At 32.8% G+C, this 20,070-nt stretch overlaps 1 protein-coding gene and 1 long non-coding RNA gene across 2 annotated transcripts in view; one reads left to right on the top strand and one right to left on the bottom strand.

Moving 5' to 3' along the window:
• Positions 1-20,070, bottom strand: part of LOC121417151 (glycine N-methyltransferase-like) — a 47,954-nt gene that overhangs the window by 9,610 nt on the left and 18,274 nt on the right. The window contains exon 4 of the mRNA XM_041610742.1: positions 10,611-10,747. Within this exon, the coding sequence (XP_041466676.1) occupies positions 10,611-10,747 (137 nt within the window). The remainder of the gene's footprint in view (positions 1-10,610; positions 10,748-20,070) is intronic.
• LOC121417152 lies at positions 13,490-17,251 on the top strand. Its single transcript, XR_005970319.1, has 3 exons — positions 13,490-13,789; positions 14,880-14,989; positions 16,060-17,251. It is a non-coding gene; the product is annotated as an uncharacterized LOC121417152 (long non-coding RNA).

Raw genomic sequence — 20,070 nt, 5'->3', positions numbered from 1 at the left:
TCTTGTACACGGTTTTGTAAAAAAAAGTGGGGGGTCTTCACCCCCTCCCCTCACCACTTCCGCGGCCCCTGACCAATAAACATTAAAAAAAATTTATAATGGCAACCATTTTGGATTTATGCCAATTAGACGTATTTCCACTTTTGTGATTTTTTGGCATTTTGGTTTCATTTTGGGGACTTTCGGTAAAACAAATATATTGCATTTGTTTGGGGTTGGCCAACAAAATCAGTTATTTTTCCTAGACTATATAAAAAAATTATTGGAATTCAAGCTTTTTTTTTCAAACAAACAGAGCTTTGTTGTTACTTGTCCGTTAGAGCAGGTATTAAATTTTCTAAAAAATGTGATTTTCTTCTGGAAACTTTTTTGTTTCCTTTCTTCAAAATGGTTTGCTCAGTCATTCATAAATGAGAAATAAACTAAATTATTACAAACGAAAAAGGAGACTCTAAGCTTTACAATGATCGGTCATGTGTCTATGATAACTCATCGAAATATCTCGATATATTTAGATATTATTTCTGATCTTTTGTTGAAGCAAATACCAAATTTGATTTAACGTGGGGGATAGAGAAGAAGTCCAACACTAACCTAAGAAAGAGTGGGCTCTGCAATCTTTGCCTAGAAGAGAAATACGTCATTATCACCAATAGCAAAAAGTGCCTCAACAAAAGATCAGAAATAATATCAAAGTGCCGCCACAGACAACGGCCAAGACCCCCCAGAAAACCAATCAGGTGTGACGACCAATCGCAGCACGCAGAGACAACCAAGTCGTCAAACCATCAGTCTGCTTGAAGATCGCCGAAAGCGTGAAACCGACGGTAGTGGACTGAACTGACCAAGGTATGAATATATAATTGCTCTGCCTCGGCATTGAGCACTTTTTGGAATCCTCAACCAATCCCATACCAAGGATATATATATATATATATATATATATATATATATATATATATATATATATATATATATATATACATATATTTTTTTTTTTCTTTTTAACCCTTCCACAGGGTTCCTTTATTGAAATCATTATAATACATATTTTCAAACAATACATAATTGAATGATTAACACAGTATATGACACACAGGTTAAATATGTACATTACAATATTCCATGAAATTGTCATATTATTTGTATAAAAAACGAAAAATCAAAATGCAAATGATAGAAAAAAAAATTCATACAAGATATATACCCACACACACAGACACACACATATATATACATATATGTGCCTGCGTGCGTGCGTGTGTTTTAGAATGTTATCTGAGAGATTCAATGTAATAAAATGAAAGATGACCACCTTTTTATGAATTTCTTCTCTTTCAGATTTGTTTTATATATATACTTTTCCATACTATAATAAGATTTTATTTCAGACAAAATATGGTCGAAAACTGGAAGACAGTGTTTGCATTTTGCTGCAAAAATTTGTTTTCTAACTATTATCAAAATACAATTAAGAGCTCCATTATTGTTTCCGTAAAAACCGAATAATTTATTCTGATTTAAAATTTTGATGTGCAAATTGTTACGAGAAAACCAGATTTCGAGTTAAGACCATATTTCGTTTGTGTGGGCACAAAAACAAAAAATATGCATAATAGTTTCTTCATTATTATTACAAAAAGTGCATAAGTTATCTGTAACTAATTTAAATCGCAACAAAGCATCTTTCATATAAATAATTCTATTCATTATTTTGAACTGAAACCACCTCATGTTGACATCTGCAGTAGAATAAAAGGGTAACTGATAGTAAAACCTCCATATGGTGTTGTCAAAGTCAAACATCTGTTTCCATTTTATGAGACTTTTGCAATCTTTCAACTTATACTTCAAAAAAATATTGTAAATGTGAGCACAACCTTTTTTAAATTTTATTATCAAAAGCAGTGCTTCTGGAATGATAGGTTCCATAGATTTTGGTATTACATGTTTATTGAAACTGTATCTAATGGCGTTGCATAGGCCATAATATTGAAGAAAATTTACTTGTATATTGTATTTGCGTTGAAAATCAAAATATGAGAGAAATTTTCCATCTGTTCCTAAAATATCATTAACAAAACGCACCCCATTAACACACCAAGACCTGAAAAATATTACATTATCATTCATTTTAATTTTTGGATTATTCCAAAGGGCTTGACATGCAACGTCATCAACAAGAAGGCGGGTAAGATCTGAAAAGGCAAACAATACCTGTGCCCAAAATGGGTTATTTATTGATATGGCAAGTGATTTATAATGCTCAGCCCCCATGAATAATTGAAAAGATGTATGTGCTGTAGGCAAAAATGACTGAAACATATGAAAAGTAAAATTTTCAGAACAAGAAATAAACCTTCTTATCCATGAAATTTTTAATGACTTGGAATGGATAAAAATATCAGTCATCCTAACACCACCCTCACTATACGATTGACACATTTGTTTTCTACTTATTTTATCAGGTTTGCCTTCCCATATAAATTCGTAAAAACATCGGTGAATATCATTCATAATTTCTATTTTTGGTTCTGGAAAAGATAAAAACAAGTAATTTAATTTCGGTATTAATATAGATTTAACAATGGTTACCCGCCCCAAGGGAGTCAAAGATCTTTTTCGCCATACCGCCATCTGACGTTTTATTTCTTTAAACTTTTCCTGATAATTGTAATCAACCATTTTTGATAGTTCAACAGAAAAGTCTATGCCTAGGTACCTAAAATACCCTTCCGAAATCCAGTTGAGTTTGTACTCGTGTAAAATCTCTTTTTTAAAAGTTCTATTCTTCCCTATCCATATCACCTGGGTTTTAGTTATGTTAATTTTAAGGTTGGATATTTTTTCAAATTCATCAAGTGTATCAAGGGCACATTTTAAATCCTGTTCTGAACCATTGAGTGTCAAAAGGGTATCATCTGCATATTGTAACACTTTAAGTGTTTTCCCATTAATATGCATTCCCTCCAGTTTGTCTGAGTGTCGAATTAAAATACCAAGAACCTCACTAACTAACAAAAAAAGATAGGGAGATAAAGGATCCCCTTGACGACACCCTCTTCCTATATTAAATCTATTTGTACAATGCCCGTTAACTGACACACAAGAGGTTGCGTCTGTATAGAATAGTTTTATCCACCTTTTAATCGAAGGACCAAAGCGAAAAAAATCCAGAACATTGAAAAGAAAATTATGTGATACAGAATCGAAAGCTTTTTCAAAATCAACAACGAGAAGCATGCCAGCTATATCATGTAATTCACTGTAAAGTAATGTGTCATACAATAAACGGATGTTTTCTCCTATGAAGCGACCATTCAAAAACCCTGTTTGGTTTTGATGTATTAAAAAAGACAGAACACCTTTGAGTCTGTTTGCTATACAACTGGATGCTATTTTATAGACAACATTTAATAGGGAGATAGGTCGCCAATTTCGTAACAAGTGTCTGGGTTTATTTCCTTTCGGGATTAAAGTAATTATTCCCATTTTTTGTGAATTAGACATATGTCCTGAAAAATACGCATAATTCAATGATCTTACTAAAAAAAGTTTAATGTCTTCCCAAAAATAACGATAAAATTCTACTGTAAAACCATCCTGACCGGGCGATTTACTATTTTTCATGAGCTTTAAAACAGAAAAGACCTCATCAACATTTAAAGGACCCTCCAATAAGGACGACATTTGAGGGGACAACTTTGGAATGCCAGGAAAATTTAACAATAATTCCAAGTTGCTAGCGTTGGTTTCTTTTTCCGCATAAAGATTAGAGTAAAAGTTAAATATTTCATTGATTATGTCACTTTGCATTTCTAAATTATCACCATTTTCAGTGGATAACTGACGTATTTCTTTATTAATGTAATTTTGTTTTTCTAAATTTAAAAAGAATTTAGAAGGCTTTTCACCATACTCCATCCACTTAATCCGAGATCGAATCGCAACCCCTTCATTAGTTTTTAATCGGAATGTTTCTAGTTCTGATTTAGCTTTTTCAATTTGATCCAAAATAGATATCTTATCATCGTGAATCACTAGTTTTCTTTCCAGCTTTTCAATTTTCTTTTCTAAGTCTTTTTCTCTGTTTATATTTTGTTTTTTTACAAAGGAAGCATGTGATATTGTTTCTCCCCGTATTATCATCATTAAAGTTTCGAAAAATAACTGATCGTTTATAGTGAATTCACACTCACCTACTATTCGATTATTTGCATCAAAATTTACTTCGTCTTTCGCATAAAACACAATCGTATCTTTTATTACTTTTTTAATATTAGAAACAAAGTCATCATTTTTCAATAGTGAATTGTTGAATTTCCAAAAACCAGGACCTCTTTTAATCTTATTCAAGTTGAGACTCAGACAAACTAAAGAATGATCTGTGCGATAACCGGAGAAAATGCCAACTTTCTGAACAAGTGAAAGGAGTTCAGAGGAAATCAAAAAGAAGTCTAATCTACTCTGTTTAAAGGGGGTGGATTGTCGCCATGTATAATATCTTTTATCTGGAAATCTAACTCTCCAAGGGTCGCATAAATCCAAATCAGTTTTCATGTAGTCTACTTGCTCTTTTGCTCGTGGGTTATTTACATGCAAGTAGTTATAGGTATCAAATGTAAAATCTTGAACTAAATTCCAGTCTCCACAAATTACCGTATGTGGATTATCGAAGTCTATTATGTTTTGTTGGATCTCTGAAAAAAATACTGGGTTGTCTAAATTAGGGCCATACAACGATACAAGAGTAATATTATGTTCATACAGTAACATATCTAAAACCACATAGTTGCCTAAGTTATCTACTTTTAATCTATTTATATCAACAGGGAGGGTTTTCTTAAAAAGAATAGCTACCCCTCTGGAGTTGGAAGTATTGAAAGAAAAGAAGCATTTACCTTCCCATTCCTTACGAATTTCATTCTCTATTTCAGGAACAAAATGTGTATCTTGAATACAACAAATATCATATTTCTTGGATTTCAAGTAAAATAAAACATCTTGCCTTTTGCGGTTATCTCTTAGACCGCGACAGTTCATGGAAATAAAAGTGACATTACCCTGCGTCATATGCATAGTAAGATAATGATAATGAAGAGGAAACACCTGTGGAAGATTTATTTTTTTGTACACAAACAACAACGATACAAACACAATACGACAAAAACATGACGAACACATATACACATGACAAAACACATAGACAGGTGGACGCCCTACGACGCATGGAGCCGGGTGACGCGAGCAGCCAATCCACCTCCTTTTCCGGATCAGTTTATTAGATGAATCCGTAAAAAAAAAAGAAAAGCCCCAAAATAAGATCACTACTACCTATGGGCTCGATCCTATAAGAGGGCCTAAGATTGGAAAGAATATAAAGGCCTATATTTCTTTTTCATTCTCGAAGATAGCAAAAAGGAATATAATCTATGTTCATTTCGGACTATATAGGCCTATATAAAAAAAGGGTTATACATGAGTTCCATAAATAAAGGCATGAGCTCCTTATTAATGCAGATTTGCCATTAATTAATTTTATTAAGTAATCCTACGTCTAGTTTTTTTTAAAAGACCTGACACAATAAACACTAAATTTCCGTGTAACAAATGTATTATGAGCCAATCCGACTGAAGGGCTACAGTAGCTTATGACTGTTATTTTGAATGTGTCATTACTATAGCCTTAGTCTGAAAATTGTGCGAATGTAAATGTATTCATATCCTAAATGTTTTAGTCAGACTCACCATTGAAATAAATTTTACATTGTATTTGTTGTTTGAAATGAGTGGTAAGATATTGGATACAGTAACATTGAATCGTACGAGTGTTAAATTTAGTGTTTACCCCTCTTTCTCTGATGTAGGATTATATTCTCTCATATTTTGTAAATTTTGTAAATTTATGAGATTAATGTCAGTTTTAAAAGATACAAAAATGATAACTTTCGGCCTTTTTGGTGTTTTCTGCACACCACCTTCCTTATAGGAATAATAATGATTCGAATGCAAACAAAGTATGGAGGCTACACGTATTTATGAAATAACTCAAGTGTTCTTAAGACTATTTTGCCTACGGTACAAATGAGCTTTTAAGAAAGAAAAATAATGTTTGTATACACTTAATTTATCGTCTACCTCAAACATATCGTAAAGCTGACGTGTATAATCAGTTCCTGGTCAGCTAAGCAATTCCAATAAAAATGATTAAGGAACAAAATGACAATTAATTGAATGTATTAACATGTATTTTCCTTATTTCATTAATACCTTATTCACAGTAAGCTTTGTCAACTGAGATGGCAGGTATTAAGCTCATGGTTTACTGCATAAATGATATATATTACATTAGTCCTGTTTTTTTTTAATTGGCTTGTTTTTTCCATAAAAAAGACGAAAATAAATGCTTGTTTTTAAAAAAAAAACTGTCTTCAATCTTAGAAGACACATCTTAAAACACATCCTTTATCCTCCACACATTAATTATATTTTCTATAATCACAGTCATTGTGGTCTATTTGGTTACATGGCCTCACTAACATGAATATTAATAAGTTTAAAAACCAACAAAACCATGATAGTATCATACATAGAGAAGATTCATAAAACAATCATAACGAAATTGTAGTATCAATGAATACTCTGAGTCAGGGTTACAGCAAGGGTATTTATTTCCTTTTCATGATTTAATCTGTTATAACGACAGTGAGACATATAACATTTTGGGTGAATTTGTATTATTTTTGTTATGTCATTTTATGACACAAGAGGCTTTGTCATCAGTTCAGTTTTATTGAAGGATTGATAATATATTTTTCAGTTCTAAAACAAAACATTTTGAGGCACGATTCCAAAGATTCTTTTCAGCAATTCGGTTCTCCAAAAGGGTGTAAGACCCTTCCTTTTCTACACATTCATTCATTAAGTCATAGACCCATCATCCAAAGATAATGGGTCCATGATTATATTCACAACTTTCCGTCAATATAAACTGATTATTCCATTACATGAAAAGGAAATACAACAGTCCTAATACACTACCTACATAGCCTCACTAACCTTGAAATTAATATGTTACAATACCAGAAAAACAATGAAGGTTTCATGAAGGTTCTCATTTAATATCACTTGTCATTGTCAGGTTACAGAAAGGGAATTTATTTCCTTTTTTCATGTTTTTAATCTGCTGTAAAGACAGTGATGTATAAAACATCCTGTGTGTATTTGTACTATTTTGTTTATGTCATTTGTGATACAAGAGGCTTTGTCATCAGTTCAGTTTTGTTGAAGGATTGATAATATAGTTTTCAATTCTAAAACAAAACATTTTGAGGCACGATTCCATAGATTCTTTTCAGCAATTTGGTTATCCAAAAAGATATAAAGACCCTTCATTTTCTACACATTCATTCATAAAATCATGGACCCATCACATACAGGTAATAGGTCCATGATTATATTTACAACCTTCATTCAATCTAAACTGAATATTCCATTGCATTAAAAGGAAATACTCGTTTTATCACAATTCACATAGAGACAAGTTTTGTAGACCATAACATCAAGTCAATTTTATATCTTTACTATCATATGTGTTTCTGAAAAGCATGAAAAGAGTGGAATGGATAGACCTTTCCTTGGTTATCATATTATTCCTCTGTGTGCCCGGGTCGGGTGCATGACAGTCTCACATACATGTATTGTACCTATACCCACTCCATGGAGCTAATACTCTATGTTAGCTCCATGCTCACTCTTTATAAATTCCCTTTTCATTGAGAGTATAGGGGAGTGGTGTTGTCGTTTCAACGAAGAAAAAAACTAGCACAACCTGATAATCACTTCATGTCCATATCGGCAATGATAAAAAGTCACTTCAACATTTTTTTTTTGTATTTATAATGTTTGCAATAATAAAAATCGTTTAACCTACTATGACATTGCATAGTCTTCCCTACTAAAGATTTCATATGGAACGTTTATACTTATATAGCCATGATTTTTCAAACATCAAGAAAATTAATAAGATAATGCTCGATATCATAATAAACAGTATGAAACTAGGACCTTAACTGTTTTCTGTTTATATTTTTTGTCTTATTTTTTAAAAGAAAAATATTGAAAATATCTTGAATGATTTGTATCGTTTATTATTTCACATTTCGATAAGAAGGCGAGATGCCTTCCACTCCAGACATCTCTGAGGATTTTTAATTATGACTGATTTCCAATTCTTTTAGAAAACAAGTTTTCTTTATATTTCAGTGATAACAATATGATTCAGTGATACATCATGTTCTACAATGTAGCTTTAACAGTATTATCTGGATATCACCTCCCTTCGTCTCAAAAGGAGAAAGTCATTTCATCACAAAATGATAAGTTCTCGATGTACAACTAAGAAGGCAAACTTCATCATCGACGGGAATTTGATGTACAGAAGGCATTCATCGGAGTGACTCATGATTGTTATGATAGAAAATATGCTTTATACTTATGCTGTTAGTATGAAATCTGTTGCACCACTATACCGTCATAAAGTAAATGACTAAGAATAAAAATAATCATCTAAACTTTCATTGTTTCAATTGCTTTCCTTGCGTTGAAAAGGGACTGTGTCCTCATCTCACGTTGGTTCAACCAGATCTAAAAGATTTTTTTTCTCTGGGATGAAACACATAATCCTTGCTATTAATATATCCATTCCGTTTAATAACTATTGACTGCATTCAAAAAGATGAGAAGAAGTAATATCAAGCGAAAGATGCGATTATATGTTGATCGCAAACAGAAAGGTTTTTGAAACATGATGGTAACCTAATTATTCGAAATCTCGAGGCATGCCTTCATCCATTCGAGAGGTCAATTTAATCATTATGAAAAGAAGTATTCCTGATGAAATCTGAGGTAAGCTATTTTGCTGCTTATTTTCACCATCCATTCTTTTTTTCATTTTCTTGCATTTTTATTGTGATGTTTTAGATCTGTACGCCATATACGGTGTGTCAGCCAAGAACAACACGCCGAGCTGATGAAGATCCTCTCTCTCTACACTCTAGATGCAGATTTACACCATTTAATCTGATTCTTGTAGATTTATTCTCATTCTTTCTCATCTGATATGCTTTTTGCTCAAGCAAGAATCGCCTTCTCTTCATCGGTGCAGGCAGGTCGGTTACGACGCGGAATGCGTGACGGATAGCATGTTGACCTTGTGACGAGGTCACCGGACGTTGGGCTCGTTGATACGCACTTAGAACGGCATCTCTATCCAACATGGTAGTAAAGCGTACAATGATCGGATCATGACCACGCCTATTTTCATCACTTCCGGGTGTGATGCGTCTTGGCAATCGATGTGCATTTGATATGACCATACTCAGCGCTTCTTCCTTCGAAAACCCAAGCTCATGAATGATCTTTCTCACAACCTCAACAACTTGTTCATCTTTCTTTTTCTCTACTCCATAAATCAGCAGATTCATTTTCCGATCATGAAGCTCTAAAGCCATTATCATTTGTTTTAATTCATTCTCAACGATTTCGTTCTTTTTTTGCATCTTTGGCAAAATATCATTTTCGATAACTGTCAGTCTTTCCCTTGTTTCTTTGACTGCGGCTTGCAAATCAGCCATATCTGAACGAATCTCTGAAACTTCCCTTCGTATGGCTGATACATTTGAGTTTAGAGTATCTAACTTCTCAATTATCCTTTCAGTTGTTTTTGTAAAGTCTGAGTGACTTACCGGTGTGGAATCCAATGTGGGGGGTGCCATCTTTGTTTTCTCAGAGGTAAACTGGTAAAGCGTATCTTCTGCGCAGGCAGGTGTAGTAACCGTTTGCGTAGACACAGTCGGGTTTGTTGTAAAGGCCTCAGCCGTCTGGTTGCCCGATGTGGCACCTTCAGAGATCCGTATAGCGGCCTGTGTATTACTTTGCTGAGCGACGCAAAAACTTTGTCTGTTATTTTTCCTCTTCCTTAACAGATACGGTTCTCTTTCAGATCTGTTGGAATTCTTCTTGCTCATAATAACACCGATGGTACTGGAGCATTCTCAAAAAAGTACATAGATCCGGGAAAAAAGGGGAAAATTTAACCTGCCATTACAGACCACGTCTCACGTCTCCGCGCGTCCAGACGTCAACCCGTATAGCCAGGCGCCTTAGACCACTCGGCCACGGCACCCTCACATATATATATATATATCTACATATACATATACTTCGGGAATTCTATCCTTGAATAGAGTGCTCGATGTCCTTCACAGGAAGAGCTTGGATAATAAACACAAGGCTTTTTATTTGCAAATAAAATTTGATGAACCTCCAGACAGCCTTGTGAACTTGTGTTTATTATATATATATATATATATATTTATATATATATATATACATATATATATATATATATATGTATATATAAATATAGATATATACCTTATACATGAAAAATAAATATTCAATCCACAATCTGGCAAATATCATCATTATTTAAAGAAGCTCGGAGAAAGGCCAAACCAATCCTCTATCCAACGAACGTAGTAGAGGGCGTTAATAAGAGGTCTGTACACCGCAAAATTTTGACGCTCACTGTGGTCGTTACCCCTTACTTTTCAACGATCCCCTTAGATGGAAGAGAATCCTGTCGATCACTTGGTTCCTGGATCATATCATATGTAATATTTGCTGCAAACGGGTTTCCTCCATTTGTCAGAAGCTTGGACTCCATATTAGCTATTGAATTGTGCTACAGACAAGGGAAAGAGGAAGGAAACAAAAGGGACATTATTAACCCATGATCATGATATCTAACGTCTATTTTGTCAGAATCTACCATTTTCATTCAAAATCAGATATATAGATATGTACTATACAAATACATGTATTTTATAATTAAGTTATTCGGAATATCAAGATGAATCGAAAAAAAGAGAAAAGCCAAATAAGCCTATTCCTAAAAAAAATATCATCAAACTCGAAAACGAAATAAGTAAATGACCCATTACAATGGATCAACTCGTCCGGTCGGACAATCGCTTAAAGCCACCTCCGTACCCTAGTAATACTAGTGATACCGACTAAACCTCGGTCCTGGCATACCTTTCAAAGAAATGCATTAGACTCGGTCGGTGTTGCATCGCCTTTGTTGGTGTGGCTAGCACGCACAATGCATATGATGAGTATAACGAGGGGAAGGTGAAAATGACATACGTATATTTGTATGAGGGCAACGGGGTTTTTTTTAATATTAAAACAACTTTAATGTGAATGAAACATCTTGGAAAAGTTAGAGGAGGCATAATTCTGCATGTTGAAAGCAATTACGTTCGGGCACCTTAAAGCATAGTCCCACGAGAGCTTGTCGAAGGTACCCAACCCTTATCGGTAGCTTGACTATTGAAATATCTTGCATTTTGGAGCCCCCAATTTGCTAAATTGATGGTTCGGTTGGGTAAAAAACAGCTGTTATTTTCTTGATATTAAATGGAGCTGAAAGAGTAGGTTGTTTTATATCACCTCAGGGGGATGCCAAAGTCACCCAGCCCCCTTTTTAAAAATTTTTTTTGCTAATTTCTTGGAAAAGTCGCCATTTGGGAGCCACATTGAGGAAAAGGTTTTTTTACTATGTAGTAAAACATTTTTTAAAACTGTTTTTAACCACTTGCAGGTAAAAGAGTAGACTTTCTTTGCTCTACTACATTTAGAATCGCTGACACATCGAAGCCTACCCCCGTCAGGGGGTTGCCGTAATCACCCACCTCTCTTCCGTGTTTTAACTATTTATTATATAATTTGCAAATTTGGAGCCCCCATATTGAGGCAAAAAGATGGTCCTTCAATACAGCAAAGCACTTTCATTGTATCAAAACCACACACAGAGAAATGTTTACTTAATATTTCATTATGTAAACTTTCTTTTGTAAAATTTTGCTTAATATATGTAAAAATCGTTGCAAATTAATTTCATTAGGTAAAATTTAACAAGTATTTGTAAAAAATACATTTCACATGTCTTGTAAAATATAAAATTTTAATGTTTACTTAATATTTCATTATGTAAACTTCCTTTTGCGAATGTTTTGCTTAATAAATATGTAACAAGTGTTACAATGCAATTTCATTAAGTAATATTTAAGAAATATTTGTAAAAATTACATTTCACATGTCTTGTAAAATGTAAAATTTTAAAGTTTACTTAATATTTCATTATGTAAACTTCCTTTTGTAAATGTTTTGCTTAAAATATATGTAACAATTGTCACAATGTAATTTCATTAGGTAATATCTAAGAAATATTTGTAAAAATTACATTTCACATGTCTTGTAAAATGTAAAATTTTAAAGTTTACTTAATATTTCATGATGTAAACTTCCTTTTGAAAATGTTTTGCTTAATAAATATGTAACAAATGTCACAATGTAATTTCATTAGGTAATATTTAAGAAATATTTGTAAAAATTACATTTCACATGTCTTGTAAAATGTAAAATTTTAAAGTTTACTTAATATTTCATTATGTAAACTTCCTTTTGTAAATGTTTTGCTTAAAAAATATGTAACAAGTGTCACAATGTAATTTCATTAGGTAATATTTAGAAAAAATTGTAAAAATTACATTTCACATGTCTTGTAAAATGTAAATCATAATGTTTACTTAATATTTTATTATGTAAACTTCTTTTTGTGAATGTTTTGCTTAATAAATATGTAACAAATGTTACAATGCAATTTCATTAAGTAATATTTAAGAAATATTTGTAAAAATTACATTTCACATGTCTTGTAAAATATAGAAGTTTAAAGTATATTTCAGTATGCTTCCTTTTGTAAATGTTTTAGTTGTTTCAATGTAATTTCATTATGTTATAACGGTAAGAATTACATTCCTCATGCCTTGCCAAAATGTAAAATTCTGATGTTTACTGAATATTTCATTATTTAAACTTCCTTTTGCAAGGTTTTTGGTTAAGCGTTGCACATAATTATATAAAATTTAATTATGTAGGCCTAATATCAATGAATAATAACATTTATTTTGGGGGCAGCCAGTGTAGCCACTTCAATAAACTATTAAGTGAGCCATAACATAGACTGACAGAAGGTCCCATTTATTTTTTGTAATATTTCTTTATGCACTTCTCAGTTTTTGTATTTTTTGGCTATTATGTAAAAAATTATGAAAGGCCTAATTCTTCTGTAAGGATTACATATTTGCATTCTGTAATCTAAATTTCGTTAAGCACAACGAACTTCAGTTGTCAAATCATCAAATGCAAAATGTTGTAAGTCCATGTGTAAATCACTTGACATTTTAGGCTATATTATGCTTCACGGTGCATCAAGGTGGATAGGCCCTAAATTTATGCGTGCTTATTAATCAAATCATAAAAACAACAGGGGAAAAAGGTGTTAGCTTTCCCACCCCCCCCCCCCCCCCCTAAACAAACGTAACGCGATGTTTTACCCCGGTGTTAATGTTTCATATTTTCTTTTTACATTTCTTTCTACCGTTTGAAAATGGCGACGGTCATCATGCGATTGAGCACATGTACTGACGGTACATGTGCAGAGACCACACAGCGCAGCGCGCGTGGCCACGTACGTGCAATACGTACGAGAGCTAGCTACCGTTTACCGGCGGCCGGCGGGGGGGCCAGCGCCACGTCACGTTCCGGTACCCAGACCCAGCGTTAAGAAGTTAAGAGTGACTGACCAGAATCAGAATGGCGACCTGGCAAATCTTATTAAAAGAATGGGACCATGAAGTCCTCATTGAAACTTTCGAAGGTGAGTTTCGTTTTTATTCTTTGTAGCGTTTTACCTTGGTCTTTATAAATGTTAAACTTGAATGGCTGAAAATCAATTTGCCGACTCACAATCTACCGTTGTTCGTAGATTGTAGCCTAGGCCTACGACGTCATTGAAGTTAACGGTACCGTTCGCCCGTGACAACCTGCCCTGCGCTGCCGGCACCGAGGGCCAACCTTTCCTGAGCCAGGCAGCTTTCGGGCCTAGGCCTATAGGCGCATGCCATTGATGCCCAGGCGAGGGGGGGGGGGGGAATTGGGCGGATAACCAATAATGTCAATACAAATTGGTATGTCTAAAACTAAATTAGCCATCACCATTTATGCACTTCATACAGTTTGATTCTAGGATTCTACTAGATCTAGATTATAGATCTAGGCCTAGGTCATTTGGGGTCAATAAACATAAAATATGTTGATTTTTTTTAAATGTTATAACTTAAACAATATATGGACCTAATTCATGAACTTGGACATAGTGGTAACCAAGTATTACTGATCATCCTGCATGAGTTTCCAGGTCACACGTTTAAGGTCAAAGGTAATTCAGGGTCAATATACTTAGAAAATGCTCATTTTTTAATGTTCATTACTTTAAAAGTATAAGGGCATATTTCATGAGGCTTAAAAGGTTATTAAGTATTGCTGATAATCTTGTATGAGTGTTAGGTCACATGATCTAGGTCAAAGATCATTAAGGGTCAAACTTTGTCCATGTTGGGGTGACATCACTGAAATCTTATTCTTAATCAAATATAGCATTTTTAATTTTTGAAGAATATTTTGCAAGTAGGCCCTATATCCTTTTCACATAAATCAAGTATCAGCAAATGGACAAATGTGATCTCAGGTCAAAGTCAACATGCTATAATCATTATCACATGCATGTGTACTTTTTTCCTCTCTGTTTTACATGTAGTTGTTTTCAAAGTCAGCACTGCTGCAATAATGAATTATGTGATCAAGGCGAAACTGCCAGAGGGGATCCACTTGTTTATCATAAATGTGAAGTACTTTACATTTAAGCTTATTATTAATTTCTTTTCAAATATTTGTTTCTCCACAAACAGTAAATGGAATTGATGATGATAGTTTCTGGCTGTTGGAGAGCGAGGAAATTAAAGAGCTTATTCCAAAGATGGGACCTAGGCTAAAATTCATCAAAAAATTTTCTGTACAGGTATGACTATTTTGTATTCTAGTTGTAAAGCCTGTGTATAGTTTAGGTAAATCCACCAAAATGCACCTAACACTATTCCAATTCATTGCTAGCTAATATGAATGGATATGCCCTATAACAGTTATGAGGTGGAGGATATGAAATGAAAATGTATTTTACAGGATAAATTTTGCGATTTACATGAAAATTTAATTTGATCGGGTGCCCAAATAAAAATAAAATATCTGCATGTTTTTGTTTTTCAATTAAAACCTATTTCAGAGCATGGAATGGGTTGAAACTTTCAGGATATATTCTTTGTCTGTTATTAAGGATATCTAAGCTTTAAATTAGATAAATGCTGAAAGACAATTTTTTTTCAAATTTAAAAGCAAGCATCGCCGAGAGAAGGCGCTGATATCCAAAATTTGAAGATTTGAAATTTTCTCAGAAGGGGTGGTTGGAAAAATATCTAGCGGTCTCTATGCTTCAGTAAGACTTTTATATCGAATTATATTTGATTATCAATCACATTGTTGACCCTTTACCAAAGCTATACACAGGCTTTAATCATCATTGATATTCAAAATATTAAATAAAAATATGTAATATGATGGGTAATTTTGAAACATTGCCTACCAGGTACATGTTTGTATTTTTTTTTCATTTGATTACAACTTTGCTGATATTCCTGAACTATTGAATTTGAATTTTAGAGTAAAATCTGTTTCAACCTAGAAAGATATGATGAGACCTTGTTGATATTAAGAAAATAAATAAAACCAAAAGAAAAACCGATTAAAATATGAATAAGAATTAAATAAAGACAAAAGAAAACTTGATTCATGACTGAAAAAAATACAAATGATACATGTAGTAAGATTTTTATAAATAACAGGAAACGGGAAAACTAAATTTCTGAAATAACAATAGTTCATTATCACTTTTAACAGTTAAGTTTATCCTTATGTAGAATTTATATTTTTTCAACTGACAAAATTGCTTTCAAATAATTCTTGCCTCATCCTAAAGTGTATGTATCTCCAGGGATGTGTTTTGATTATTTAATAATTCATTTTGTTTTTCTCCAGTAACTGCTGCCAAAAATAATCAACATGTCATCTTTCATCTGCTGCAAATGTCTTTCTAAAATTCCTGGAGGAATTTCTGGGCTATTTTGCCACCTGAAAGTAGTCCATGGTATACTAAAATCTACTTGCACAAAACTTGTTTGTGTAGAATGTAAGGAAATTTTGCGCCGTGGATCATCATACAAAAGGCACCTCATACATGTCATAGGGCATTTGCAACCCCCTACAGTTCACGCTGATGACCAGTGAAAAGCTAATAGAGTTCCTCATATTGACATATCTGACTTATCTAATGTAAGCAGTCATGGGGAATCAAGTGATGATGACTGTAATCGTGTTGAAATGAATGTAGATGCTGATATCGTTAATGACACTGAATATGATTCTCAAGAAAGCCTATCAGACCTTGTAGCTGCTTTTTAGCTCATTTACAAAGCATTTTAATTACTGTTAACTTGGAGTGTTATTGCCAAGAAATCATGGCTTTTGTAAGACTTTTAAACAATCACTGTTTAGAAAGGGAAACACCTTTAGTTGTTATTTGTATATTTTTTGTTTTATTGTTTATATTCAAGAGGAACTAGTACACCTTTTTTCAACAGGCTTTTTAAAAGGTTTAGCCTTAAGAAATTCATTATTTCTTTTTATAACTCAATTTTGATCATTGTCATTTATAGAGCATACATGTAAGTTGTTCAAGAATGCATGTTTCTTTGAAGACATTACAGGGGGAAACTACATTGATATCATTTTTTTTTATTCTTTTGATCTTAGTTGTAATTGAGAACTGTTATTACCATCACCATGTGTAAACTGAATAAGTGTTATATGGTGTAACATGCCAGTAAATGGTTCATGGCCTTCTAGTTTTATAGAGCTCTGTGTGAAGTAATTACAATGGAGGAACCTTTATAGATTTGATAGTCATATTCTATTGTAATGACTTGTTTATTTGATTAAGATGCCAGAAAGATACAATGGTAGATTTTTCCGCACCCATTTTGCCCCCCCCCCCAAAAAAAAGGTTAAAAACTGTCCAGTATTAATTGTGAACTCAATTATTAATATTTCAAAGTGTTTCCTATAAACTGTAAGAATGCTTAATGTTGATATCCCTCTCAAGAGGTCATGTCAAGTCTTTTAGATTAAAATGGGAGAACACCCGATTGCATTTTATGTGTAGCATAAACATAATTCATGCACATTGCTCCCTATATAGATTAAAATTGCCATCAGTTCAGGCTACAATGGTAAGATATGCCAAGAATCCATCTCTGTCTATTGAGACTATAGCCTTAAAATGTAATTGATACCAATGTTAAGAGTGAAAGCACTTTTGTCAATAATTTTATAAAGACATAGGGAAACCAGAGGTTCAAAAGATATCAACAGTGTGTATGGGTATTCAATAAAGGGGACATTTCTGAATATATTTTAATTTTGAAATATGCAATACCCCCAATACAATGAAATCATTTTAGAATACAATACTTTATTTTAAGATAATTTTTTCTGAAAGTTGCTTCGAACATGCAACCAATTTAAAATAAAAAACAAAAACAAAATGGGGTTGTATGTGATAGGGCATACATTTGTTTACAAACATGTGGAGGTAAAAGTTTACCATTCAATGAAAATATTCAATTTTTCAATTGAATCATGTGATATTGATTATAAGAGAAAGTACTAGCCCCAGATTTACATTGGATACTGTGTACTAAGCCATTACAAGAATTTTGCATAATTGATAGAAATACAGAATACCGTATAGGTGGCACAAATATCTGAGAAGTCTTTATCTGGTGGTCACATGTGTCTATTGTAAACAAAAGCTTACAAGAAAGAGTTTTTGGTCTTCTACCCCCCCCCCCCGTGATGGGGAGGTATGTCTTGAAATATGACACCGAGAGAGCAAAGGCCCATTTTCTTTATAAATATGTCTCATATAGTGATTAGATTTGATTTATGCTTATTTCAGATGTAAGTCATGGCATGTCACAGAAAATTCCAGATTTCTTTGTAGAGAAGTTGTAATGAACATATTGCAGCTTTATTATTTTACCTTTAAAAAAGTTCAATGCAAGTTGGTTAATTAATTTTAAGAACTTAATTTCTTTTATATCTGATGTTTTATTGTCAAGGGATGTTATTTCTTAAAATAAACACCAAATCATGTACATGGTTTCTTTGTCAAATATTTGACTTATTTATGCATTTTAATTTTCTATGCATGTTCACATAGTCAAATGTTGCCCCTCCCGTCTACATTTGGAAGGTAGTAATACACTAATTTAGCTAAAATTATTTGGGAAATATCTTGACACAATTAGATTTTTTTTCAAAGGCAGTTTAACTATACTTATTACACCTGTATCATTTTATGTCACAATGGTTATGATTTTTTGCATGGTAATTTACAATGTAAACTATAATATTTTAGGCCTCAGGTATGTAGGTTGGTTTTGAAAATAGAAAATGAATTAATTGGGTTTTGTAGTTTACATAATGATTTGAATAATTGTGAAATTTACTTTTAGGTAAATATTACATAAAAGTTATGAAGTTCCTATTTAACATTACTTTTAACATAATTTCTGTAAAACATTCAAGTTAAGTAATATTTACACAATACATTGGATTTTGTAGTTTACATAATGATTTACATAATATTTGTGAAATTTGCTTTTAATTAAATATTACATAAAAGTTATGAAGTTCCTATTTAACATCACTTTTTACATAATTTCTGTAAAACATTCAAGTTAGGTAATATTTACACAATAAATTTGGTTTTGTAGTTTACATAATGATTTACATAATATTTGTGAAATTTGCTTTTAGGTAAATATTACATAAAAGTTATGGAGTTCCTATTTAACATCACTTTTTACATAATTTATGTAAAACATTTTAATTAGGTAATATTTACACAATAAATTGGGTTTTGTAGTTTACATAATGATTTACATAATATTTGTGAAATTTACTGTTAGGTAAAAATTACATAAAAGTTATGGAGTTCCTATTTAACATCACTTTTTACATAATTTCTGTAAAACATTTTAATTAGGTAATATTTACACAATAAATTGGGTTTTGTAGTTTACATAATGATTTACATAATATTTGTGAAATTTACTGTTAGGTAAAAATTACACAAAAGTTATGGAGTTCCTATTTTACATCACTTTTTACATTTTTTCTGTAAACATTTCTCTGCATGAAAACCACTAGGGTACGAACAAATAGTATGTTATCTACATACAACGAAGTGCTGGCAGGGGACTGCCGAAGTCACCCAACCCCTATTTCGTACTTTGTCCATTTTTGTGGGAAAATTCGCAAATTGGGAGCTCCATTGACACAAGCAGCATTTCTTCTTTGCAGAAAAGTCACTTTTTAATGTTTAGCTCATCCGTCCCAAAGGGCAAGATGAGCTGATGCCGTGGCGTGGCGTCCCTCGTCTGTCGTCCGTCCACAATTTCAAAATGCTTCTTCTTCGCCATTTCAAGTCCGATATCAATTCTGTTTACTTTATGTAGCACTGGTAAGGGATTTAAAAATTCTACTCATAATTTTTCAAAATTCACAAAAAAATGCTTCTTCTTTATTAATTGAACAATTTAGATTTTTTTGCTTCCATCTGGTAGAGGTTTATGAGGTTCACCAAACTTCTTCACAGAATTTTGAAATTGTGACTAGAACAATTTTATGCTAATTTATGCAAAATCAATTTATGCATATCTTTATAAATTCACGTAAAATGCTTCTTCTTCATTTGTTGACCGATTTTGATTTTTTTCTTCCATCTAGTAGAGCTTCATGAGGTTCACCAAACTTCTACACAGAATTTTTGAAATTGGAGTAGAAAATTATTCATGCTCATTTACGCAAAATTTATAAATCATCTGGCAGGGTGTGGGGCTCCCAGGCCCCTCCCCCCCCCCTTGAGATCTCGGCTGTCGACCGCGCGATCGCGCCGAAAATTGGCACGCAGGTTTTCCAGGATAT

Source organism: Lytechinus variegatus, chromosome 6, assembly GCF_018143015.1.
Source record: "Lytechinus variegatus isolate NC3 chromosome 6, Lvar_3.0, whole genome shotgun sequence".
NCBI classification, from domain to species: Eukaryota; Metazoa; Echinodermata; class Echinoidea; order Temnopleuroida; family Toxopneustidae; genus Lytechinus; species Lytechinus variegatus.
Note: the sequence above shows the minus strand (reverse complement) of the source record. Positions and strands in the feature narration are given on the sequence as shown.